The following is a 19,723-nucleotide window of genomic DNA, read 5'->3' as shown; positions in this document are numbered from 1 at the left end:
TTTTTCCACAGCCTGAGGGCTAGAAATGTCTCTTTTTTCTAATAAAAGCTGCAAGTCTGCTACAGTCACATGGCAGGGATGGTTCTGTAAGGGCATAACCATTGCCTTGTTGTATTGCAGGGTCCTCTCCAGATTTGCATTCAGTCTCTCTCAGGACTGGGAACTTCCTATTAAGAGAGAGGTGAGTGACCAGGCTGAGAGTGGGCCTGGACCCCCGCTCGCTCCAAGAGTAGCCTGCCCTCCCCATTTCCTGGCATGTTGAACAGCCCCCGTGCTGCAGACAACACTTTATTCAAGGCGCCTTGATGCAAATTGACATTGAACTTGATGCCTGGTTGTCTCCCTGCCCTGTGAGCCAAGGAACGCTCCCTTCCCAGTGGAGCAGCCTCCGCCTGGGTCTGAGTCTAGCAGAGCCAGGGCGAGGCCCCTCAGCTGCATGGGGTCCTGCAGTGTGATGGGTTGCCGATCTCCTGAGAATCACCAAATCAACTTCTGCCCTCCTGGTGGGGTTAGTGGGGGTGGAATAAACTGCAGGCTCTTCCCACACCAGTTCTTATTCATATCCCAAAGGGCATCGCTTCTCTGCTTGCTTCCTCCTCGCTTGGCTAAGAGAGTGAGCACTGGACCCCTGGAGAACAAGGTTCTGACTCATTCAGCTGCACCAGCAGCGAAGGGCCAGGGGCAGGTGGTCTCCCTGAGCACCAGTTACCTGTCCCCTCCATACCCCAACCAGACTGCAGGGTTGAGACGCTGGGCCTGGTAGGGGAGAGAGCAAGTGGAGGGGGACAGCAGCTGCCTAGAGAAGTCACTTCCCTTCTCCCGCACCTGCAGTGGTAGAGTCCGATGGCACCTGCATATGGCTGCTTAGTGACTCTTGGCCCTTTCCTGTCCTCCTGCAGGAGAAGGAGAAGAAGCCGCTGAAGGAAGGAGTGCAGGACATGCTGGTGAAGCACCATCTCTTCAGCTGGGACATAGATGGCTGACCCCGGCCACTGCAGACCTTCTAGACTGCCACACTCAACACACACACTCCTCCCTCCCCCACCCGTGGCTGCTCTCAGCCCAGCTGAAGCGACAGCCTCTCCAGCTCAGCCGGGCACTTCACCCCAGGCACTGGGTGGCTGGAGGGCTGTGTGTGGTCTTGCAGGCAGAAATCCTTCCCCCAGCCTGTGCAGGACACCCTGCACCAGCTGCCCAGCTCTCAGTCCCATGTGTTCCCTTGTCCCACAGCTGTAAGCCCTGCTCGGAGAGGAGGAGGGACTCCACCGGCCAGATCTCTAGCTTCCTTTTTGGCCCACCCTGCTGCTCCTCTGGGAGAGGGTTCTTAATCTGCCTCATGGCCCCTCTCCCTACTGTCCTAGGGGTAGTGAGCAGATCTGTGTGTCTGTCCAACATTTCCAAGTGCCGCTGGAGCCCAGAATGTGAGGGCAGCAGGTGAAGAGAGAGCTCCCCGTGGGTGCTTGATAACTGCAGGGTCCATTGAAGGGGGAGGCTGAGGAATGCACAGAACTACTGGCTGACCTGAGCTTCCCTGTCTCTTGTGCTTTGGAAGCCTCCCTTGGTGAAAGATCTTTTGTCTTGTTGCCCTAGCAGTGTAAGGGACGGATGGGGGTGCTGACAAGATGTGCCTAAGGGAGCAGCCAGTTACCAACTATAACTGCCTTAGGGCATGGGGCTTTTTCTCAAAAGTGTGGAGGCAAGCCCCAGTTCTCCCCTAGCCGGAGGGAGCATCATGCTGTTGTTTTAGCCTCTACCTGTGTTACTTTAAATTAACCAAAAAGATGTACATGATCTCTAGACATATCTGTATATTTTGGCATCATCTTAGCTCAGGAAGTGGGTTCAGGCCTGAGCTGGCTCAGGGAGACTAACTCAGCTCCTGCCCTGTGGGAAGAGGCTGAGGCCTATAAGCTAGGAGTGGAGCATCACTACTGCTGTAGGGTAGCTCTGCTCCATGGCGTCTGTGACTTTAGCAATGAAAGCACTTGTTTGTGAGCACAAACTACTCATGAAATAACACTAGATTCTTACTTTCCTTCAGTCTTTGGGGTTGTAAATAAAGTGCATCTTGGGAGAGCTTTGGTGGTTTTCTCCAGCAGGGTTGGGGTGGGGGTGAGTAAACCTTCCTTTGATTTGCTGTTGCAGGTCTCTGTGGGGTTTAAGCTGGATGCCTGCTCTCTGAGCTCCTGGAGGGAAAGAGGAATCCTTTACAGGAGCAGAGAATTAGTCTTTATCTCACTCAGTGACCCTGAAATCACCTCATCTCTTTTCTCCCTGTTTCCAACTGAAATGGGTCTTAATCCTTATGGCTTGGTTTGGAATTTAGCTAATAGGAGAAGGCTCCACTGTGCAGTGGGATTTATAGGCGCACAGAATTGCATCCCCACCCCTGCAGGGAAGGGTGCCCCTCTGTGTTGCAGAACAGAATATTCAGTTGTGGCTATGGCATTAGTGCCAATTCTACAGTGCAACAGTAGGGCTAGGAAAGACTAGGTCAAGCCTGGCTTCTTGACTAAAGCAGGTGTCAGAACCAGCAGCACACTGCCCCAGTGAGAGCATGGTGGGATGGGATATTCAGGACACTTCTAATGGTGACACAAGTCAACAACAGCGTTTTAAACTGTACAAGTAAAAATCACATCCCCAGGGACTTATCAGTGTAAAAAGACACAGCAGGAAAAGCCGTTCTGCACTTTTTCGTCTGTCATGCAGTTTAAAAATAAATAAATAAAGGTTCTTGGCAAGGCAACCACGTGCCTCAGCATAGAGGAGTGGGGAAGTGGGGCTGTCTCAAAACAGAGTTCAGGGCTGAACGCCGTTAAGAGGTAAGGTGCCCTTTATACTTCCAGGAGGGAAGCAAAGAAAACAGGAGAACCTTGCTTGACAGCTCTTTAGGAATTGTGCTCTCCTGTGTTCTAAACCCAACTGATGGCAACCTTGAGAAGGTGGGAGACAACTTGGAGCAGGTATGGATGAGCACAGGGCCTGCAGGCCTGTTTCTATTCAAGTGCTATTCTAACAGGAATGGATCCATTTGCAGGACACTTGCTCCTGGGGGAAGCTCCACTGGAGGATGTGTATGCACCATATACTCTTGACCAGTGACTGTAAATATCAGTGTTGCAGTGCCACACGTGGAGCTCCAGGTGAGGGCACACAGGGAGGTGTAGACCCACTGCTGCTCCAGTTCCTTCTCATGAAACCTGGCAGACTCTGCCCCTGAGGGGAAGAAGAGCAGGAGGTAGAACACCCTGACACATAAAACAGCTTGAAGCACTCACAGCTAGGTAGCCTTTCTGTGACCGGAGGGGTGCTCCAGTGTAGGAGCTTCCCAAGCAGTAGGTCAACACGGAGGTGGGTGGTGAATTGAAGAGCTGTCACCCAACGTCATGTCAGTTCTGGATGCAGGTCTGCTGGTGTAATGTTTGACAAATGTGTGAACCAAGGAGCACGTTGCAGCCCTGCAGCTTTCTGAGATGGCGATGGCTATAGCAGTGGACTGAGCCTTCACTTGCTGAGGGGGATATTTCACAGCAAATCAAGATACAATCAAACCCTCTTGGACAGGCTTAGGGGAAATCAGCTGACCTCTTATCCTTTTCACCAAGGATACAAAGAGCCTTAATGCTGGCAGGGTAGATGGCAAGGGCCCTACTTACAGCTAATGTTTGGAGACAAGCTTCCTCCCTCAAGGTGGGGGCTTAGCCATTTGCTGGTATTTTATCCTATCTTGGTTGGTGTGAAATTCCAACAAGTCTTTAGGGAGGAATCAAGGACTGGGGGGGGCAGCATGACCTTGTCGTGCTAGCACGTAGTGGATCTGTCATGAGCCCCGCGTTCTCGCATTCTGAGCTGACAGCGCTCAGAAGTAAGTCTTGAGGATGAGACAGCAGGGAGTTTGCAACTGCTGGTAAACCACTGAAGTATCTGTGTGAGGGGAGATGTACCAGTACCACAGCCATGCTGCACAGTTTACATAATACATGGCTGTGCTGTTGTCCAGCGTTACTCTGCCAGAGGGGCCCTTTCGGTCATGAAGTGAGCGCGGACATGGGTAGTGGCCTTCCCTTAGTTCCAGGATGTTGAGTTGGAGTGATGGCTCATGTGAGGACCATTTTCCCTGTGCTGTGGCACCCCACCCAAAAAAGGCATCCAGTGTGAAGACTTTTTGAGGGTGGCAGACTGGGATTTCCACACCAACCTTCAGAGGATCTTTCCACCTAAGAGGCTAGTACTCAGGAAGCCATAGTGATGTGTTTGGAGCATACATAATCCTGAGCAAGGCCTGACCATCTGCAATGCAGCCTTGCATCTGGCATAATGAATGTGGAGGCCAACATGGCCTAGGAGTTGTATGTAGGGAAGTCCAAGTGGTTTCTGTGGCTTTCAGTGCCCTTGAGGTGGGCATCTTGAGCTTAGATGCATCTGCTAGAGGTGTCAAATAGTACCAAGCAAGGTACTTCTTGAGTAGGTGGTGGTAGGCTATGCCAGGGTCTCTGGCAGAAGAAAGTGGCTTTCTTCTTTCAGAGGCCTTCAGCGTGAACCTGAGTCTGGCGGGCACTGGTATGGCCTGAGAGGTTGAGGCTGATGTTAAGGCAAGTGTTCCTTGAGGAGTTTCAGTCTCGCCCCTCTATCCTTGTGAGACCCACCATTAAACCCCCAGGCAGACTTTACACTTGGACGGGACATGAGATTTTGTGAGGCACCACAGACACCTATAGGTCCTATCACTGTAAGGAAAAGACCTGTGGCAGCTCTGGCAGGGCTGGAACCTTGGAGTTTTAAGCATAATCTGGGTAAGTGCCATAGACCACAAAGGCTGAAGGGGCAAGAATCTCAGAGTGCTCTACCCCCCCTCCAAGTTGTGCAGCAACTAAGAGGAAAAAACCCAAACCTAATAGGCTAGGAAGCAGCTGTCAATGCAGTTCCTCCCACTTGAGCTGCAGCAGTTAAGAAGTGGCGTGGTGATGGGTCATCTGGGAGCAGAAGACCTTACACTTCACAAGCACTCACCCACCGACCCAGTTATTTACAATCGCTGGTCAAGAGTGCAGAGCCCCCATAAGGGCACATAACTGGATCTCCAACTCCCAACCAGAGGGCAGCACCCTCCCCTCTACATTGGTAAAATGTCTTCCCCTTGGTTCAGTCTTGGAGAAATGGAGGTGGGTTAAAATCTGTCCTCACTGTCTGGGCAGAGAGAAACTTGCTCTTCGTGGGCATGTGGCTAGTCCCCCCTCCGTGTGTGGAAATGTCCCGGCAGCACCACTCATGTTTACCCACTCTCCATGAACAAAATGCTACAGCATTTGAAAGCAAGACAGAGCATGCTGGGAAGGGGACACTGCTGTAGGTGCAAAGAATGCACCAGGAGAGTTAGGATTCTTCCTCCTCACTTCCTGTGCCTCCATTTCAAAGACAAAAGGTGAAAGGTGCTCAGCCTGCAAGGGCTGGGATGGCCTTGTATCACTGCCTACAAGACAGACCTTTTGATCATGTTTTTTCTTTATTTTTTAATAAAATGTTTCTTTCCACGTATTTATAACTGAAAAAATAATTCAATGTAAGGATTCATTCTCTCCCCCGTTAACTCTTCACTCTTGTCCTTTTCCAGTTGAGTGTTCATGCTGGAGCCTATTGCCTCAGACTGTGCTGATCACCCCTTGTTGGTGCTGCATAGTGGAAGGGAGAGTACATGCTACTCAAATACATTATCAACAAGTAGTGGTTACAGCAGAAAGATTCAGGGTTACATTCAAGATAGAGGCAGAACATCAGGCTTTTGTTTTTCCCCGTGAGACGCAACAGGGTGTCTCAGGAAAATCTCCAAGAGTACAGAGAAGTGGATGATCCTGCTTCTCAGCAAGGACCTAGGGGTTCTAACAGGTCACCCCCCCCCCCGACCCTCCACTGAGAAGCACCACCAGCAATGGGAACCCAGCTCTAGTATCGTTTCAGTACCAGCTACTGCACCCTAGGAAGAGGCCTAAGCTCCTCAGTAAAGTGAGGCTTCTATGCAGCAATAGCCCTCTGTGGATTTTGTAGTCCCCTAGTTTGGGTGGGGTGGGGGGGAGCAGGGGGCAGTAACCTGGTTTACCCACCCTCTCCCCCACCCCACTTGGGGAACTGGTTTGATGCCACTTTCCTGCACTATCTCATTGCACTTTGATAATTTGTTTTCTGCTTGATATTAACTCTTGTATTTAGGTTCTTATTTGTACAAAAATTAAAAAAAAAAAATAGCCCATCCTCTGCTCCAGCGGGGCCGGGGATCACTGTGGTACACAAAAGCAGCCTCCAGAGCCATACTGACAGCCTGGTTTTCACACAATACTGGAGCAGTTTAGGTCAGGGTGGAAGCCCCTCCAGGTCCCAAGGGTTATAGGACATGGGTTTGTTCTGCCTCAATTTCTTTAACCCCAGGAGCACTGAGTACGTGATTTGGGTGGGTGCACGTACACAGACACCTTGCTCAGACTCCCAAAGGTGACGTGATATGTAGAGTTCTGGGCAGAACAGATGCAGCAGCCACAGTGGTGTGAGCCCCCTATGAAAAAACTGATTATTTTGTATCAGAGCAGGAGAAAGAGGCAGCCCAGCTAGTAAGCTAGGAGTAGGACAGGCCATAAGAGAGCAGCCTGGCTCCAGCTCTGCTTCAGCAGTCCAGTCCTGTTCGGAGGGGGAGGAAGGGAACAAGGAACGTTATACCGCTGCTCTATAGCTGAGGACACATGGCTTCTCCACCACACCAATGGAGTAGGGAAGGATGCACAGCTTTGCACCATGGGAGACAGGCACAGCTGCAGCACTGACTTGTGTGCACACCAGCTGAACACAGAACAGTAGAAAAAAGCAATCTCCTTTGACGGGCACGTGCAATAAGACAAGAACAGCTAAGCCATGGCCTGAATCCATCACCTCCCCACACCACACAGAATTAAAATACCAGCTCTGCTCCCAGAACACGCAGAAGGGGCTCCAGCAACGCAGACACACTCCCCCACTGTGAGTCGGGTACACCATACCCAGCAGCCACTTATGCCTTGACATAGGGTAGGAGGGTGGACGCACCTCCACCCCACTTTTCCTCCAAGAATAGCAAGAGAGGTATATACACGTACAGAGCTTCTTCCTTAGCTATTAATGAATGGCAGGTACCAAGAGGCAAGAAAGCAGCATGACCCCAACCACCCACCCTGAGGCATGTCTCTTCCCCGGTACAACGGGGACAGTCTCCAGGCACGGAGATACACTGACATGATATTTAGCTAATAGGGGCAGCATATGCAAAGGGAATTGAAATCTCAAGGGAATCGCTTACCCCAGCCCGTGTCTGTCCTACCATCACACAAGTTGGGGGAGGGGAATTCACTTTCTCCTATTAAATTTTGTTTCAAAGCCAGTACCTCCAGCCTTGTGCCTCTGAAGGCAGCACCACCAGCCAGCTTCGCCACATGAGTCCTGTTGGCCATGCTGCCTTCTGCCCATAGCCATGCACAGCAGACCCTCCCCGCTCCCCACAGGACCAGCACCTGTCTAGGGCAGAAGAGGGGAGGACCCAAACAGCATGGCTGGGTCACTTTTCACACAAGGTGGTAAATAACCATCACTGACCAGAGACAGAACAAGCTTAGAAGGGGACTAGGACTAGTAAGAAGTGTAAAGGCTTTAAAGCAGCTCCCTCCAAACTCAGCCCTAATTACCAAAGCCACTTGGGGTTGAGGCAGCCATGTCTAGGTCACATAAACTAAGCTAAAAGCCCCACCCTGCTGCAGCATAGGGAGCTCACAGGGGTAGGTCAAAAAGGGGGTGGGTGGGAGGGAGACTGGTGGTTAAATGTCTAGTAAGAAAATGGATTCCCCCCCCCGCCCCTTTTACACCTCTGGGACTGGGGAGAACATGGCACGGCCCAGCAGAGATCATCCTGCCATCGCATCTGCTTTAGCGCTGCCTGAGAATAGCTTCCACACCGCTCCCGCCTCCCAGGGAGGGGCCTGGGCCAGAGCCCTGCCATGCAAGGAAACGTCTGCCATTGCTGCAGAGCAATGTGAGCATGAGGCTTGCCCACTCCCCTTCATTTCTGTGAAGCTCTGCATCAGTTCTTTCTCCAACCCTTCCCCTGGGCAGCAGGAAAGTCTCCCGGTCCCTGCAGGCATGGCCAAGAGGTGAAAAGTTGTTCAGCTGAAGCCAGGAAACAAATCTCTCACCTGAAAATAGTGTCACCCTATGTTGCTTGTCTCTGATAGCCCACAACACAGGAGGCTGCCTCACGCACTGAGGAGACAGCAATAGCTGCCTTGCCCCTGGCTCCAGCCCCCACCGACTCTTCTCCAGCACCCAGCATCTTCTGGCCCTCGGCAGCCCAGCTGTGCCTAGCGAGCCACAGGTGTAGCAGGGCTTGAGCAAGCTGGTGCTAATGACCTGCCAGCAGGGAGCTTGGGCTGCAGGCTGAGTAGGAACCCCAGGGGGCAGAATGAGCAAAGGGCCTGATGCAGCCTGTGTGCTGGGATTCTCGGCCCACCCCAGCTCTGCGGGAGCCTGGGGCCCCAATAGAAAGAGCAGGATTTTAGCACCATAATGCAGTTTGGGCCAGTCTCCTTTTGTGCAGTATGAACCCAGCAGCAGGCTTAGCCTTTCCTGTGCTGCAGCCATGACGATTCTACCTGCAGCAGGGGGCACACCTACCCCTCCTCCCACCCAACACCCCATGCAGGATCAGCAGCTTGCAAAAGCCCCACACACAAAGCTGAAGCACGACCCTATGGGATTCTAGGCAGGTACCTGCTCTACTGAGACTAACCACCTCCGAGCTGGGAAATGGAGGCCATGTTGTCTCCATCCAGCTGTGTGGCAGGAAGTTCATGAGTCCCTTTGACTGGCTCTCAGCAGAGCCTGAGTTTTGCACCGCAGGGCCCTGCGCGCTCCTGTGGCAACAGTTACTCCACTTTGCTCATGGCCTTGGCCCTGAGCAGGATGGGAGGGCTGGGTTTTCACTCATGATCCCCTTCTCCCCGTTCTGGTTTCTCATCCTGGGTTGTGTGAAGGGTTAAGACAGGGCCCCTAACACGCAACCACCTGACCTGCTTGAGGGAGGGTATTTCTTTGGGCACGAGCAGCTGTGGAGCTCCCCAGAGCAAAGGGTGCGCTGCCTGGTCATTCCCCGTTTACCTCTCCCCCTCCAGCCACACGACAGATCCTAATCTAACCCATCCCTTGTCCTGCCACTGGTGGAAGGTGGCTTATTGCTTGAGCGTCCCTTTGGCCTGAAGCCTCTCCTATAACTGAGAGCGGTGTGACAGCTCTGGTCTGCAGGAGGAGTGGGGCTATGGCTAACTCAGTGCTCCCCCTTCCTTAAACAGCTGCTGGGAGGAACAGCTGAGCTGCTGCCTAACACGAGGAGTCCCCGTCAGTGACCCTCCACCCTCAGCCCTCCCAGAACAGCATGAACCCCTTTAGTTCCCAATTGCTTTTAGGTTGCCCCATGCCCCTCCCCTCTCCTGGCTCCCAGGTGTGCTGTTCCCAGTTGAGCTAAAGGAGCAGGGGAGGCCCCCCTGCCCTGCAGTGTGTTATTTCAGCTTTAGCGCAGGGGTATAGGCAGGGAACCAGCCAGATTCAAACGCCTGCAGCCCCTGTCTCCTGCCAGCTATGGTTAGTGCTCTGGTCTGACCTGCTGATTGTATCCCCCGTGAGCACAATGACCCACCAACAGCTGTGCCAGCCCTTGCCAATGGTACAAGTTTCACTACAGGACATCATGACTGGGGGAAGAGTTTACATGCAAGGGGCTCATTTTTGGTTCATTGGCCTTCTCCCGCCCTATGCCTGTGCCCTTCCCCCCCCATTCCCTTCAGTCTCCATTCAGAGAGCTACAAGCAAGAATCCCAGTGCAGCTGCAGATCATGTCCATCAAGGAAGTCTGTGGAGAAGAGGCTGGGGACTGCAGTGCTTAGGGGAGCAAGGCTCATAACAGGGCCCCCCGAAAGCTCCAGCCAATCCATGCTGTCCAAGTTACCCTCAGCTAGGTCCAGGACTAGTCCCCCAGTAGGCTCATGGGCAAAGTGCAATTCTGAGGTGTCCATGGGTGAAGGCGGGTGGTCCAGAATGGCTGAGCTGCTCAGCATCTCACTATGGAGGTCATCTATCAGGGACAAGGGCTCAGGCCCATCGTGGCCTGCGGGCAGAAGGGGGAGGCCAGTGCTGCTCTCCAGGAAGTCCTCCAGCCGGCCTGCTATGACAGGATTAATGCAGCTGGTGTGGCCAAAGGACATGTGTAGGGGAAGCTCAGAGGAATGGTGGCTGTTGGGCGGTGAGGCGCATGCTGGAGACACCGATGTCTCCTTCCCAGCTGGAGATGGCTGCTCCTTGAAATCAGCTGAAATCTCTGTAAAGAAAGAACACAATCCCAGGGTGATGAAAGGCTCCAGGTAGTGGAGGTCAGATCCCTGAGCTAAAGCATCATCAATCCTGACACCGTGGGCCATACGCTGATCACCAACCTCTCCCAGCTACACAGTAGGCTGGCTTAGGGGAGTTTTAAACCTGCCTTACAGGAAACCATCATGGGCCAGGGCCATGTGAGGGAGGCCAACCCAGAGCAACCACAGGTCTGATGCAACGCAGCAGCTACAGGAGTTTTATGATACATTATACCAGTGCTTGACAAGTCTGTTTCATAGTGCCACATCATACCCTGCTTATGCTAAGGGCAGCACCAAATGAAGAATAAGCAAGGGCCAGGGGATACGTACACTAGTGGCGAGACCGATCTCACTAACCCTGTTCCCTGTTGGGGAGCCAAAGGGTGGGAGTCACACTAGCACATGAGCTCAGTGCTACACAAACCATAGACAAACCCAGAGGTGACCAGCCAGCAACCTCACTGATTCTCTCCTCACCTCCACTCTCTATGAGGATGTCAAACAGGTCGTCCATCTGTTGGCTCGAACAGCCATTCTCCTGGGAAGAGAGAGTGATAAATTAGACCCACACTTACAAGACACACAGTAACCACCAATCTGCTGGCCTAGTTGTTCTCCTTCCCCTTCCCGCACTGACCTGGTAGGATGGTGCCTATAGCAGGATGGAACCAAGGACCTCTGTCACCCCAAGGTGTTACTGGAAGAAGGGTGTTTATAGCAGTGTGGGGTCCTACAGCCCCACCATGCCCCTGTATTAAGGGTATGTCTACACTGCAGCTGGGAGGGGTAATTCCCAGCTTGGGCAGACGTGCTCTTACTAGCTGTGATCAAGCTGGTGTGCTAAAAGTATCGGTGGGGCCACAATTGCATAGGCAGCAGGATCTTGGATGGGATTGTTCCTGGCAGTTAACCGAATCCCTCGCAGCCACACTAGCATGTGTACCTCTACCCGAGCTCAGAATTACACCTCCATCTGCAGTGTAGACACACCCTAAGCAGGAGGTAAGCTTATCTCAGTCTCAACAGGCGTATGGACCAGAGAGTGAAATGGAAGGTGACTCCATTCCCACTGAAACTCCACCAAGGGAATTCACCTTAACTCCTTGTGTGCAGCTCAAGGTCAGTTAGAAAAGGCCCCGTGTGTTTCAGTCTCTCCATTTCCTAGGCACCTGCCCCTGAATTCAGGGAGCAACATGGGTGTTGGATTTGCAGAGGGCAGCCAACCCACATGCTCCCCAAGACATTCCTCGTGGAAGCACAAGGAAGTGGCTGCTCTTACCTCATGGGGCTTTGGCTGTTGCTTCATGGCCTCTTCATAGCCTGGTGGTTCTTTCATCGGCACCGAGGAGCCAGAGAGAGGAGGTGAAGGGGTCCCAAAAAGGGACGAGTGCTGCTGCTGCTGCTGCTCAAGGTCCATCTGGGATGGTGACGTGGCAGCAGGAGAACCTGGCTGTGAGGACGACTGTTTAGAATGAAGGAGAATGGAGTGAGTAGGTAGAAAGCCCATTTCATCTCCCACATCATGGCTGCTCCCACATATCCTGGAGAGACCATTCCTTCTGTCTCCGCTAACGCTGGCAGAAACCACACTGCTTCTGCTCTTCTCTCAGTATCTCTGCTCCTTCTTGCACTGTGTGTGTAGGACATCCCCCGTCCAGATCACAAATGAAAAGCCTCTGCTGGAGCACGCCCATGCCACAAACCACTACAGGGCTGCACTGGGGTGAGGAGGAGCTCATCTGTTTGGGTGGGTGGATTCCCCCAGCACTTCACAGAGACACAGGAGGACTATCCCCACAATATCAATGTAATCTGTGTGCGACTGCCTAGAACCGTTATTTTATCCTTTCCTCTCCATAATGAGTCTGCTTTGGAAACACAAAACTATTCACAAAACACGGGCTGTGGAGAAGCCCGCAGGCTCAGATAGTGTCAGATCTCACAAACTTAGCAGAGGGGGTGGGGACAGACCTCAGAAGAGAGCTCTCCAAAGGAAACCCAAGGTATTACAGGAAGTGGTGTTGGTGACTCAGCACTGAACCAGTGCTCCAGAGATGTGCTAAAAATACTGTGTTAAGGCCTTAGACTTTACTATGATCATTAAAGAGCCATTCCACAGTTTATGTTAAAGTAGGAATAATGGTCCAAGTACCCTGGAGGAACTCCGGCTCAGATAGTTATACATGCTGCCTCCCTAAACCTCTCTGGGAGTTTCATCTGGGAAGGTATTTTTCACTTTCCTTCACGGTAACACTGTGGGCAGCAATGCTGGTGCAGAGAAGCGATCCCTATATATCCAGCCTCCAAAGTCCCTTACGAGTCTGTTCTCTCAAAGTGAGAGGGCCTGAAACCTGGCACTGTGACACGGACTCCATGGGATATGCAGGGAAGCTACCTTTTTCGGCACACTGGGTTGGCTGGCTTTACTAGGAGCACCAGTTTTCAGAGATCCTTTGTGGAAGCCGTTGAGGAAAAAGGGCTGCAGGTTTGGAGGCGCTGAGAAAGACAAAATTGTGTGGGGCAGCTGCCCAGTGACCACCTGCAGACCTGGCTTCTGAGCCTGCAGGGAGACAAAAGGATTAAGAGAGCTACAAACCCCTGCATGGCATGTGAGCTAAGATCAATCACAGATTCTGGCTGGCCTAAGGAATTTAACTCTTCAATGGAGAAAGGTGCCTTTGGTTAAAAAACATTCACCTCTGTATTAAAGGCCTTATCAAACCCATGCACTGACCCTCTTCAAAGATGGTCCCACAGCACATGGGTAAGAGCAACAGAACAAAGAAGTTTGATCACATCACTCAGACAAGGCCACTGCCTCCCCATTCATTTCAGGATCAAAAGTTACCCTCCTAATCCTTAAATCCCTTCATAGACTTGCTCTAACCTAACTGATGCACTAGGGAACACACTGAATTATCACCTGATCTAGAAGGGAGAAGATGCAGACCAGGAACTCCTGAGAGGTCACTGAGAAGGGTTATAACCTCCTCAGACCTTGTTTCTTTATAGCATTACATCTTTGACAGCCAGACGCAATCCGTAACCAAAGGAAGTTTGGGTGGGGGGCGAGGAGGGCATCTCAACACAGATAATCAGGACCTAGGTTTTCACATGACACCTACTACTCCAGAAGGAGATTTCTCAGAGTTCACACCCCACCCTAGGGTGGAGAGAAGCCCTGCCAACCCCAGTGCAGTAACTGCCTTTTGATTTCAGTGGGACTCCTCAAAGGGTGAGGAACTACAACATGAACAAGGAGGACACAATCCTGCCCTTTATTTGTTTACAATCACTTTGTAAGGACACTTTCACACAGTACTAGGTTGTTCAACTGCCTTGTGATTAAGGGTACGTCTACACAGCAAAGAAAAATCTGCAGCTGGACTTAGGGTGACCAGACAGCAAGTGTGAAAAATCGGGACAGAGGGTGGTGGTAATGGGAGTCTATATAAGAAAAAGCCCGAAATATCGGGACTGTCCCTATAAAATTGGGATCTCTGGTCACCCTAGCTGGCCTGCAGCCGGCCTGCAGCTTGAGCCCCGCGGGCCTGAGTTGGCTGGCACAGGCCAGTCCAGGTTTTTCTTTGCTGTGTAGACATACTCTAAGGGCCAGAGCTAATACATTGTTAGGGATTCTCAACTATTCTTCATGCCATGAATCCCATGTTCAACCTCCTCAGATGCATCCCAGGATCCTTTGCCCCAGTGCCTACAGCTCTTCTGTAGGAGTCACCATGGGAAATTGGCTCAAAGGTGTATGGCACGTCTGACACCCCGAGGAGGCCTGGTTATAAGTGGCTGAGCAAAGCTGCTTCAGCAGAAGGCTGGAGATATGAAATGGGAGCATTGTGCAATCCCCATTCATTCCCCCCCATGCTGCTGGCAGCTCCCAGGCCAAGAACCAATGCACTATGCAATTGCAACCTGTGATGGGGAAGGAAACTGCAGTGCAGTGGGGGGGTCTCCCTCTGTAGTGATGGTCTCAGAACTGATTTGTCCGTGTGCTCCCTTTCCCCTCTGCGACTCAGCCAACCACCAGGCAAAGGGAAAACAAGGAAGGAATGCAAGCATGTGGTCAGCTACCTTCCTGACGGGCTGGTTCAGTAGCCTGGGAGGCTGCTGCTGCGAGTTGCTTGCAGGTAGCTGACACTGTGGTTGGCTGGATATTTTAGTGGGTGACGACTGCACTCTCTGAGAAGAAAAAAATGAATGAAAACAAAGCTATTCACTGTACTATTTGAGGGGGTTGTGGAGGCTGAAGAGAGAAACAGGGTTTAGTTTTCCTGAAGCTAAAATGAAGTTAAATGTATTTCCCGACTCTCACATCTTTAGAAAATTCATTTGTTAATTTCTCCTAGCAAGAAAATTGGAACACTGCCTACTATTAGGTACACAGGAATTGCCAGGCCGAATCAGGACCCTGTCTCTGAGAGTGACCATTACTAGCAGCTTCTGAGGAAGTGCAAGAAACACTACAGTAATCAGTTATGGGAAGAACTACTCCTATTTCTTCCTAACCCCAAATAGTTAGAGATTGGCTTATACCCTGAAGCTTGAGGGTTTCTGTCCCTGACTAGACTGCTGGAGTCGGTGTTCAAGGTACTTTTGTTAAATACTGACTTGTCTCCCACCAAAATCAAAGGGAAAAATGATTTGGGCTGGGCTCGTCTCTATCCTCGTCAATGAAAGGCCTTGCTTTCTGTCAGCTCCACTACAGAGTGGCACATGGAAGAACAAAACAAAAGATCATTTAACAAGAGAGACACTCCTGTTCCCAGGGCTCTGATTCTACTGGAAAACTCGAGCTACAATCTCTTTTCTCTCCACAGTGATGAGTGGTGGAATTCCCACTGCCTTTTACTATAGCGTAGTAAAAACCTGTATGCAGTGTTGTAGCTGTGTTGGTCCCAGGATATTAGAAAAACAAGGTGAGTGAGGTAATATCTTTTATTGGACCAACTTCTGTTGGTGAAAGACACAAGCTTTTGAGCTTACATAGAATTCTTCTCCTGGGGACCTGAAGAGGACCTCCGTGTAAGCTTGAAAGCTCCTCTCTCTAACCAAGAGAAGTTGGTCCAATAAAAGATATTACTTCCCCCACCTTGTCTCTATAGTAAAGACTTGTTCTTTCACACCTTTTTGGACCAGGAATCAGCATGCCACATCAGACCATTGGTCTGCCTAGCCCAGTGTCCTACCTGTAACTGTAACCAGAACCTGATGATTTGGGGAAGGCTAAGAAACCTCTAATGTACCTAGTTAATTATGCAACACTGTACATGAGATTTGTGTGCCTGGAATTCCCTCCCATCCCCTGGCACTGATCTGTTTTTGCCCTGAAGCAGAAGACTGGATTACGCTCATCTTGGTTTCCATAGCTACAAATTTTACAGCCAGTCATAAGATCATCCAGCCATTTTAATTTGTAAAATTAATTTCCAAATTCTGATGTCACTCTGTGGTAAAATGAGCCCCCCATAATAATGATCAGGGACTTGTAGAGCAGGACTAGACTGCCTAGCATGGGAGGGACAGTGCAAGCCTACCTGCAGTGATGTGCAGCTATTCCCCTGTGGTGAGAGGCCCCGCCTCTCAGCATTCTGATTGGTCACTGTAAGGACAATGTGGGTCCCTGTGGAATCTGTGATGAGGGTAGGGGGAGGGGCCCCCTTGATGAGGTCACTCAGGGGACCCCCTTGCTGACCAAGGAAGAGCTGCGGGGTGTGGGACTGGCATGGTGGCTCTGTTTCTGCTGTCGGCACCTCCTGCTTCACTATCACTGCTTTCTTTGGCACTGAGCTTGGATCTGAAGTGTCCATTTGGCTAGCGGTGGACACAGGGTTGAACTGATCCGTTTGGCCATCAGACGGCCCTGCAGACTGGCAACTTGGGAAACCATTTTCACTCTTAATCTGGGTGCCAAAAGCCACTGGACTAGAGGCAGGGACTACTCCTCCCACTCCGGTTTCCATGGCTAGTAGTGGCTGCTGAGACCGTTTCTCCTGTTCTAGCTGCAGCCTCAGCATCTCCACTAGCTGCTGCTTCTGTTTCAGCATTCGGGTGAGTTCCTCAATCTGCCTGTCCTTCTCCTGCAACATCTGATCTTTATCATGGACCTCCATATCCTTGCTGCTGCTGAGGCTGCACCGCTCCAACCTGGATGCTGGATTTAGGCTGCAGGAGGTAGCCTTAGAGCTCTCTTCCTTCATCAGGAACTGCACTGGAGATGCCTGCAGGGTGAGCTGGGTCAGAGGCGAAGTCACCGTCTCTCCAAAGGCATCTCCAGTGGCAGAGTTCTCATCCCCAGTACTCATCTGTGAACGCTCTGAGGGGGTGGGCGAAACAGGTGGTGTTGAGCCTGTGCTCCCAAACTTCATCATGCCATTGCTGGTGACGGTGGCCACAACTACCTCTGCTGGTGCAATGCCAGCAGTGACCAGGGCCGGCCCAGTGCTCAGCCTAGCAGCTGGGAAGGCTACCACCACCTCAGCAGCTTTTGGGAGGATGGCTGTTGCACTGGGCTTGGGAGTGCTGGCTGTTTGGCTGCCATTCTGCTCCTGGTAAGCTCTGAGCCGCTCAATCAGGTCCGTCTTGGTGCCTGAGACAGGCAGCGCCCTCATCTTCAATTCTTGCTTCAGCTCTGCCACCTAAGAAGGAGAAAACTGTGTTACAACTAAAAGAAAACCCACCGTAACCGGACCTGCCTTTAACACATATGTGAGTCATGAGACAAGGGACTGAACTGACAGCCCGGCAGGCTCAGGGTCCTTTATTCCCACACCCCAGGTACAGCAGCAATGCCAGCTGCCACTACATACTGCCCTCCCAGTGTACCTCAGCCCAGCTCCGGAGTGACCACCACATTGAGTCCTTGCCTTCTCAGCTGACAATGCCAATAAGGGGCCAATTAGTTTTAGTGCTGATGGCGGCATGAACATTTACCTTCATTTCATCTAGGTTGGTGGGGAGAGGGCCCGGTTTGCCCACTGTGGCATTACTGTTTTGTCGCATCAGCCCACTAGAATTGGAGGACACAGAAGATGCGCTGCTGACGGTAGTAGAGAGACTACGCATGGCAGGGGCACTGGTGCCACTCTGCTGCTCTCCTGGAGGCCTGCAGGAAGAAAAACTGTGGATATCAGAATCAAGGTGGAAGGGATCCTCATAGCCCAACAGCTGTGCTGAGAAGCCCAACAAGGACATTTGCAGCACTGTGTGCCTGTGGAAGCACCTAGGGCACCAGCACTCCTAGTGTTAAAGCATGCCAGTAAATACCTTCTGACTGTATCGAGATACTCCACTCTGGCCACTGAAAAACCAACTAACTTCAGCTGCTCTTGCCTGACAGATTCACCCAGCACAGACCACTTCTTGAGGGTGACAGTAACTTGACAGGATTTACAACTCCTATGCCTCACACCTTCAGAGCTCAATGTGCTTGGGATCTGATGAACTTACTAAGGGAGCGAGTCCCTCACGAGGGGTGGGGAGAGGCAGGAGAGGATCGTGGGCAGTGCAGTAAGTCCCATCCTTTGGCAGGGCGGATAGGATGGTCTGGTAGCTAGTGCAGCTCATGGAGACCATGATTAGGGATGGGAGGGCAGGGGGCTCCATACGGATGAGTAGTGTTGTGGGACCCGTACTTTGGTGGGGCTGGCAGGATGGTCTGATAGTTGTAGTGCTGCTGCTGCTGCTGGTTGAGGATCTGGAGCTGCAAGAAGAGCTGTTGCTGCTGCAGTATTTTGGCATAGGATGAGTCCATGGGGGGAGTCCCTTTGTCCTGCTTTTGGTCCGGGGGGATGTACTGGTGGTATTTAAGCTTCTTGACTTTCGGCTTCAATTCCTTGGCTTTTTTACTGCGCTGAGACTTCTCGCTGGCAGACTTGGGCTGGCTTTGCTATTCAATGAGAGAGGGAGGGGAGGAAGAAAATAAAAATAGATGTAGCAGATGCACTGGGATAGCATTAACATCTAACCAAAACCTGCAGGCAAACCAGACTTTTTACTTCAAAATTCTCTCCAGATTTGACTCCAGGGCCTTTCCACATTCTTAAAGCAGAGATAATAGTACACACTCAGCAGCTCGGCTAGCTCCAGGACCTTACACAGCACCAGAACAAGGGTACAGAGATAAGAACACAAGAAGGATTACCACAGCGCAACAGACCATTGAACAATTAGCCCAGACTCCTTTCTCCCTGACCATGGTCAATGTTAGATGCTTCAGAGGAAAATTTTTATATCTAGGACCCTTGGCAACTGTTTGGAAGGGGGGCGACACCTTCCTGACCTAATCCCTGACTCAGTGAGCTCCTCTCTAACTGAAGAAGATCTAGACATTGATCCATCTCAAGCCCGGGGAATGTCCTATAAGTAGAAACCAGGGGGGAGACAGTGAATGATGCAAGATGTTCTTCCAGCACTTCAGCATCTCTTAATCTAACACTCCCACTCTCTACCATCCCCAGAGCAGCCACATTAACGTCTATAAAAATGGAGTGACATCTCCCACCCCCCATACCTTAATGAGCGTTGGTGGGGGCTTGGCGGCAGGAATAGTGGCTCTGTTGGCAAAGCTAGGAGGCAGCAGAGGTGGTGGTGGAAGAGGAGGGAGTGGCTGTTCAGGTAGGAAAGGTGTTTCATTGGAGTCTGCATTGATTTGTAACTGGGACACAACCTGCAAGGGAAGAAAGAGCATCACTCAGACACAGACACACAGCTAAATGTTTTCTCTCCATTGTTACAATGTTGCCCTCATTTCAGAAAGCAGGGGGCTGTAGGAGCATTCCACTAAAGTTGCTATGCACAGGTTACCAACCATTAAATGGCCACCTGGCTTCTTAATTCACTCCCTGAGATCCTCTGGTCCAGCTTGGGGAGAACACGCTTCAGTGGGATCAAAGCATCCTAGAACAAGGAAGGAATCAAAGCCCACTTCTAACTCTATGCCCCTCCTCCTTTTGCCTCCCAGGAACAGTCACATACACTTAATACACACGGCAGTACCAAACAACCATTCCCACTACCAATCCCCAACAGGGCACAACTAGGTGCCCTCTCCTATCGCTTCTAGGGAATCACTGGAGGCCCATTCCCACTGCAGCTACTCACAGGGGCACCTGACACATGGCTTTGCTGGTACACCTCTACCTTGATATAACGCTGTCCTTGGAAGCCAAAAAATCTTACCGCGTTATAGGTGAAACCGTGTTATATTGAACTTGCTTTGATCCACCGGAGTGCGCAGCCCCGCCCCCCCCAGAGCACTGCTTTACCGCGTTATATCCAAATTCGTGTTCTAT

General features: G+C 51.4%; 2 protein-coding genes across 3 annotated transcripts in view; one reads left to right on the top strand and one right to left on the bottom strand.

Annotated features, from left to right (window-relative positions):
- SGSM3 (small G protein signaling modulator 3) overlaps positions 1 to 5,679 on the top strand; it is a 60,832-nt gene extending 55,153 nt beyond the window's left edge. The window contains exons 21-22 of the mRNA XM_044984530.1: positions 121 to 181; positions 900 to 5,679. Coding sequence (XP_044840465.1) covers positions 121 to 181; positions 900 to 983 — 145 coding nt within the window. The 3' untranslated portion in view covers positions 984 to 5,679. The remainder of the gene's footprint in view (positions 1 to 120; positions 182 to 899) is intronic.
- The window catches only part of MRTFA (myocardin related transcription factor A), a 155,267-nt gene continuing 141,037 nt past the window's right edge, over positions 5,494 to 19,723 (bottom strand). For both annotated transcript variants that reach the window (XM_044984528.1, XM_044984529.1), the window contains exons 10-18: positions 18,943 to 19,098; positions 18,065 to 18,318; positions 17,364 to 17,535; positions 15,968 to 17,068; positions 14,505 to 14,612; positions 12,814 to 12,978; positions 11,698 to 11,880; positions 10,896 to 10,956; positions 5,494 to 10,381 (exon numbers count right to left, since the gene is read on the bottom strand). In XM_044984528.1, coding sequence (XP_044840463.1) covers positions 9,867 to 10,381; positions 10,896 to 10,956; positions 11,698 to 11,880; positions 12,814 to 12,978; positions 14,505 to 14,612; positions 15,968 to 17,068; positions 17,364 to 17,535; positions 18,065 to 18,318; positions 18,943 to 19,098 — 2,715 coding nt within the window. In that variant the 3' untranslated portion in view covers positions 5,494 to 9,866. The remainder of the gene's footprint in view (positions 10,382 to 10,895; positions 10,957 to 11,697; positions 11,881 to 12,813; positions 12,979 to 14,504; positions 14,613 to 15,967; positions 17,069 to 17,363; positions 17,536 to 18,064; positions 18,319 to 18,942; positions 19,099 to 19,723) is intronic.

This window comes from Mauremys mutica, chromosome 1, assembly GCF_020497125.1.
Source record: "Mauremys mutica isolate MM-2020 ecotype Southern chromosome 1, ASM2049712v1, whole genome shotgun sequence".
Lineage (NCBI taxonomy): Eukaryota > Metazoa > Chordata > Testudines > Geoemydidae > Mauremys > Mauremys mutica.
This window is presented reverse-complemented; position numbering and strand designations above follow the sequence as displayed.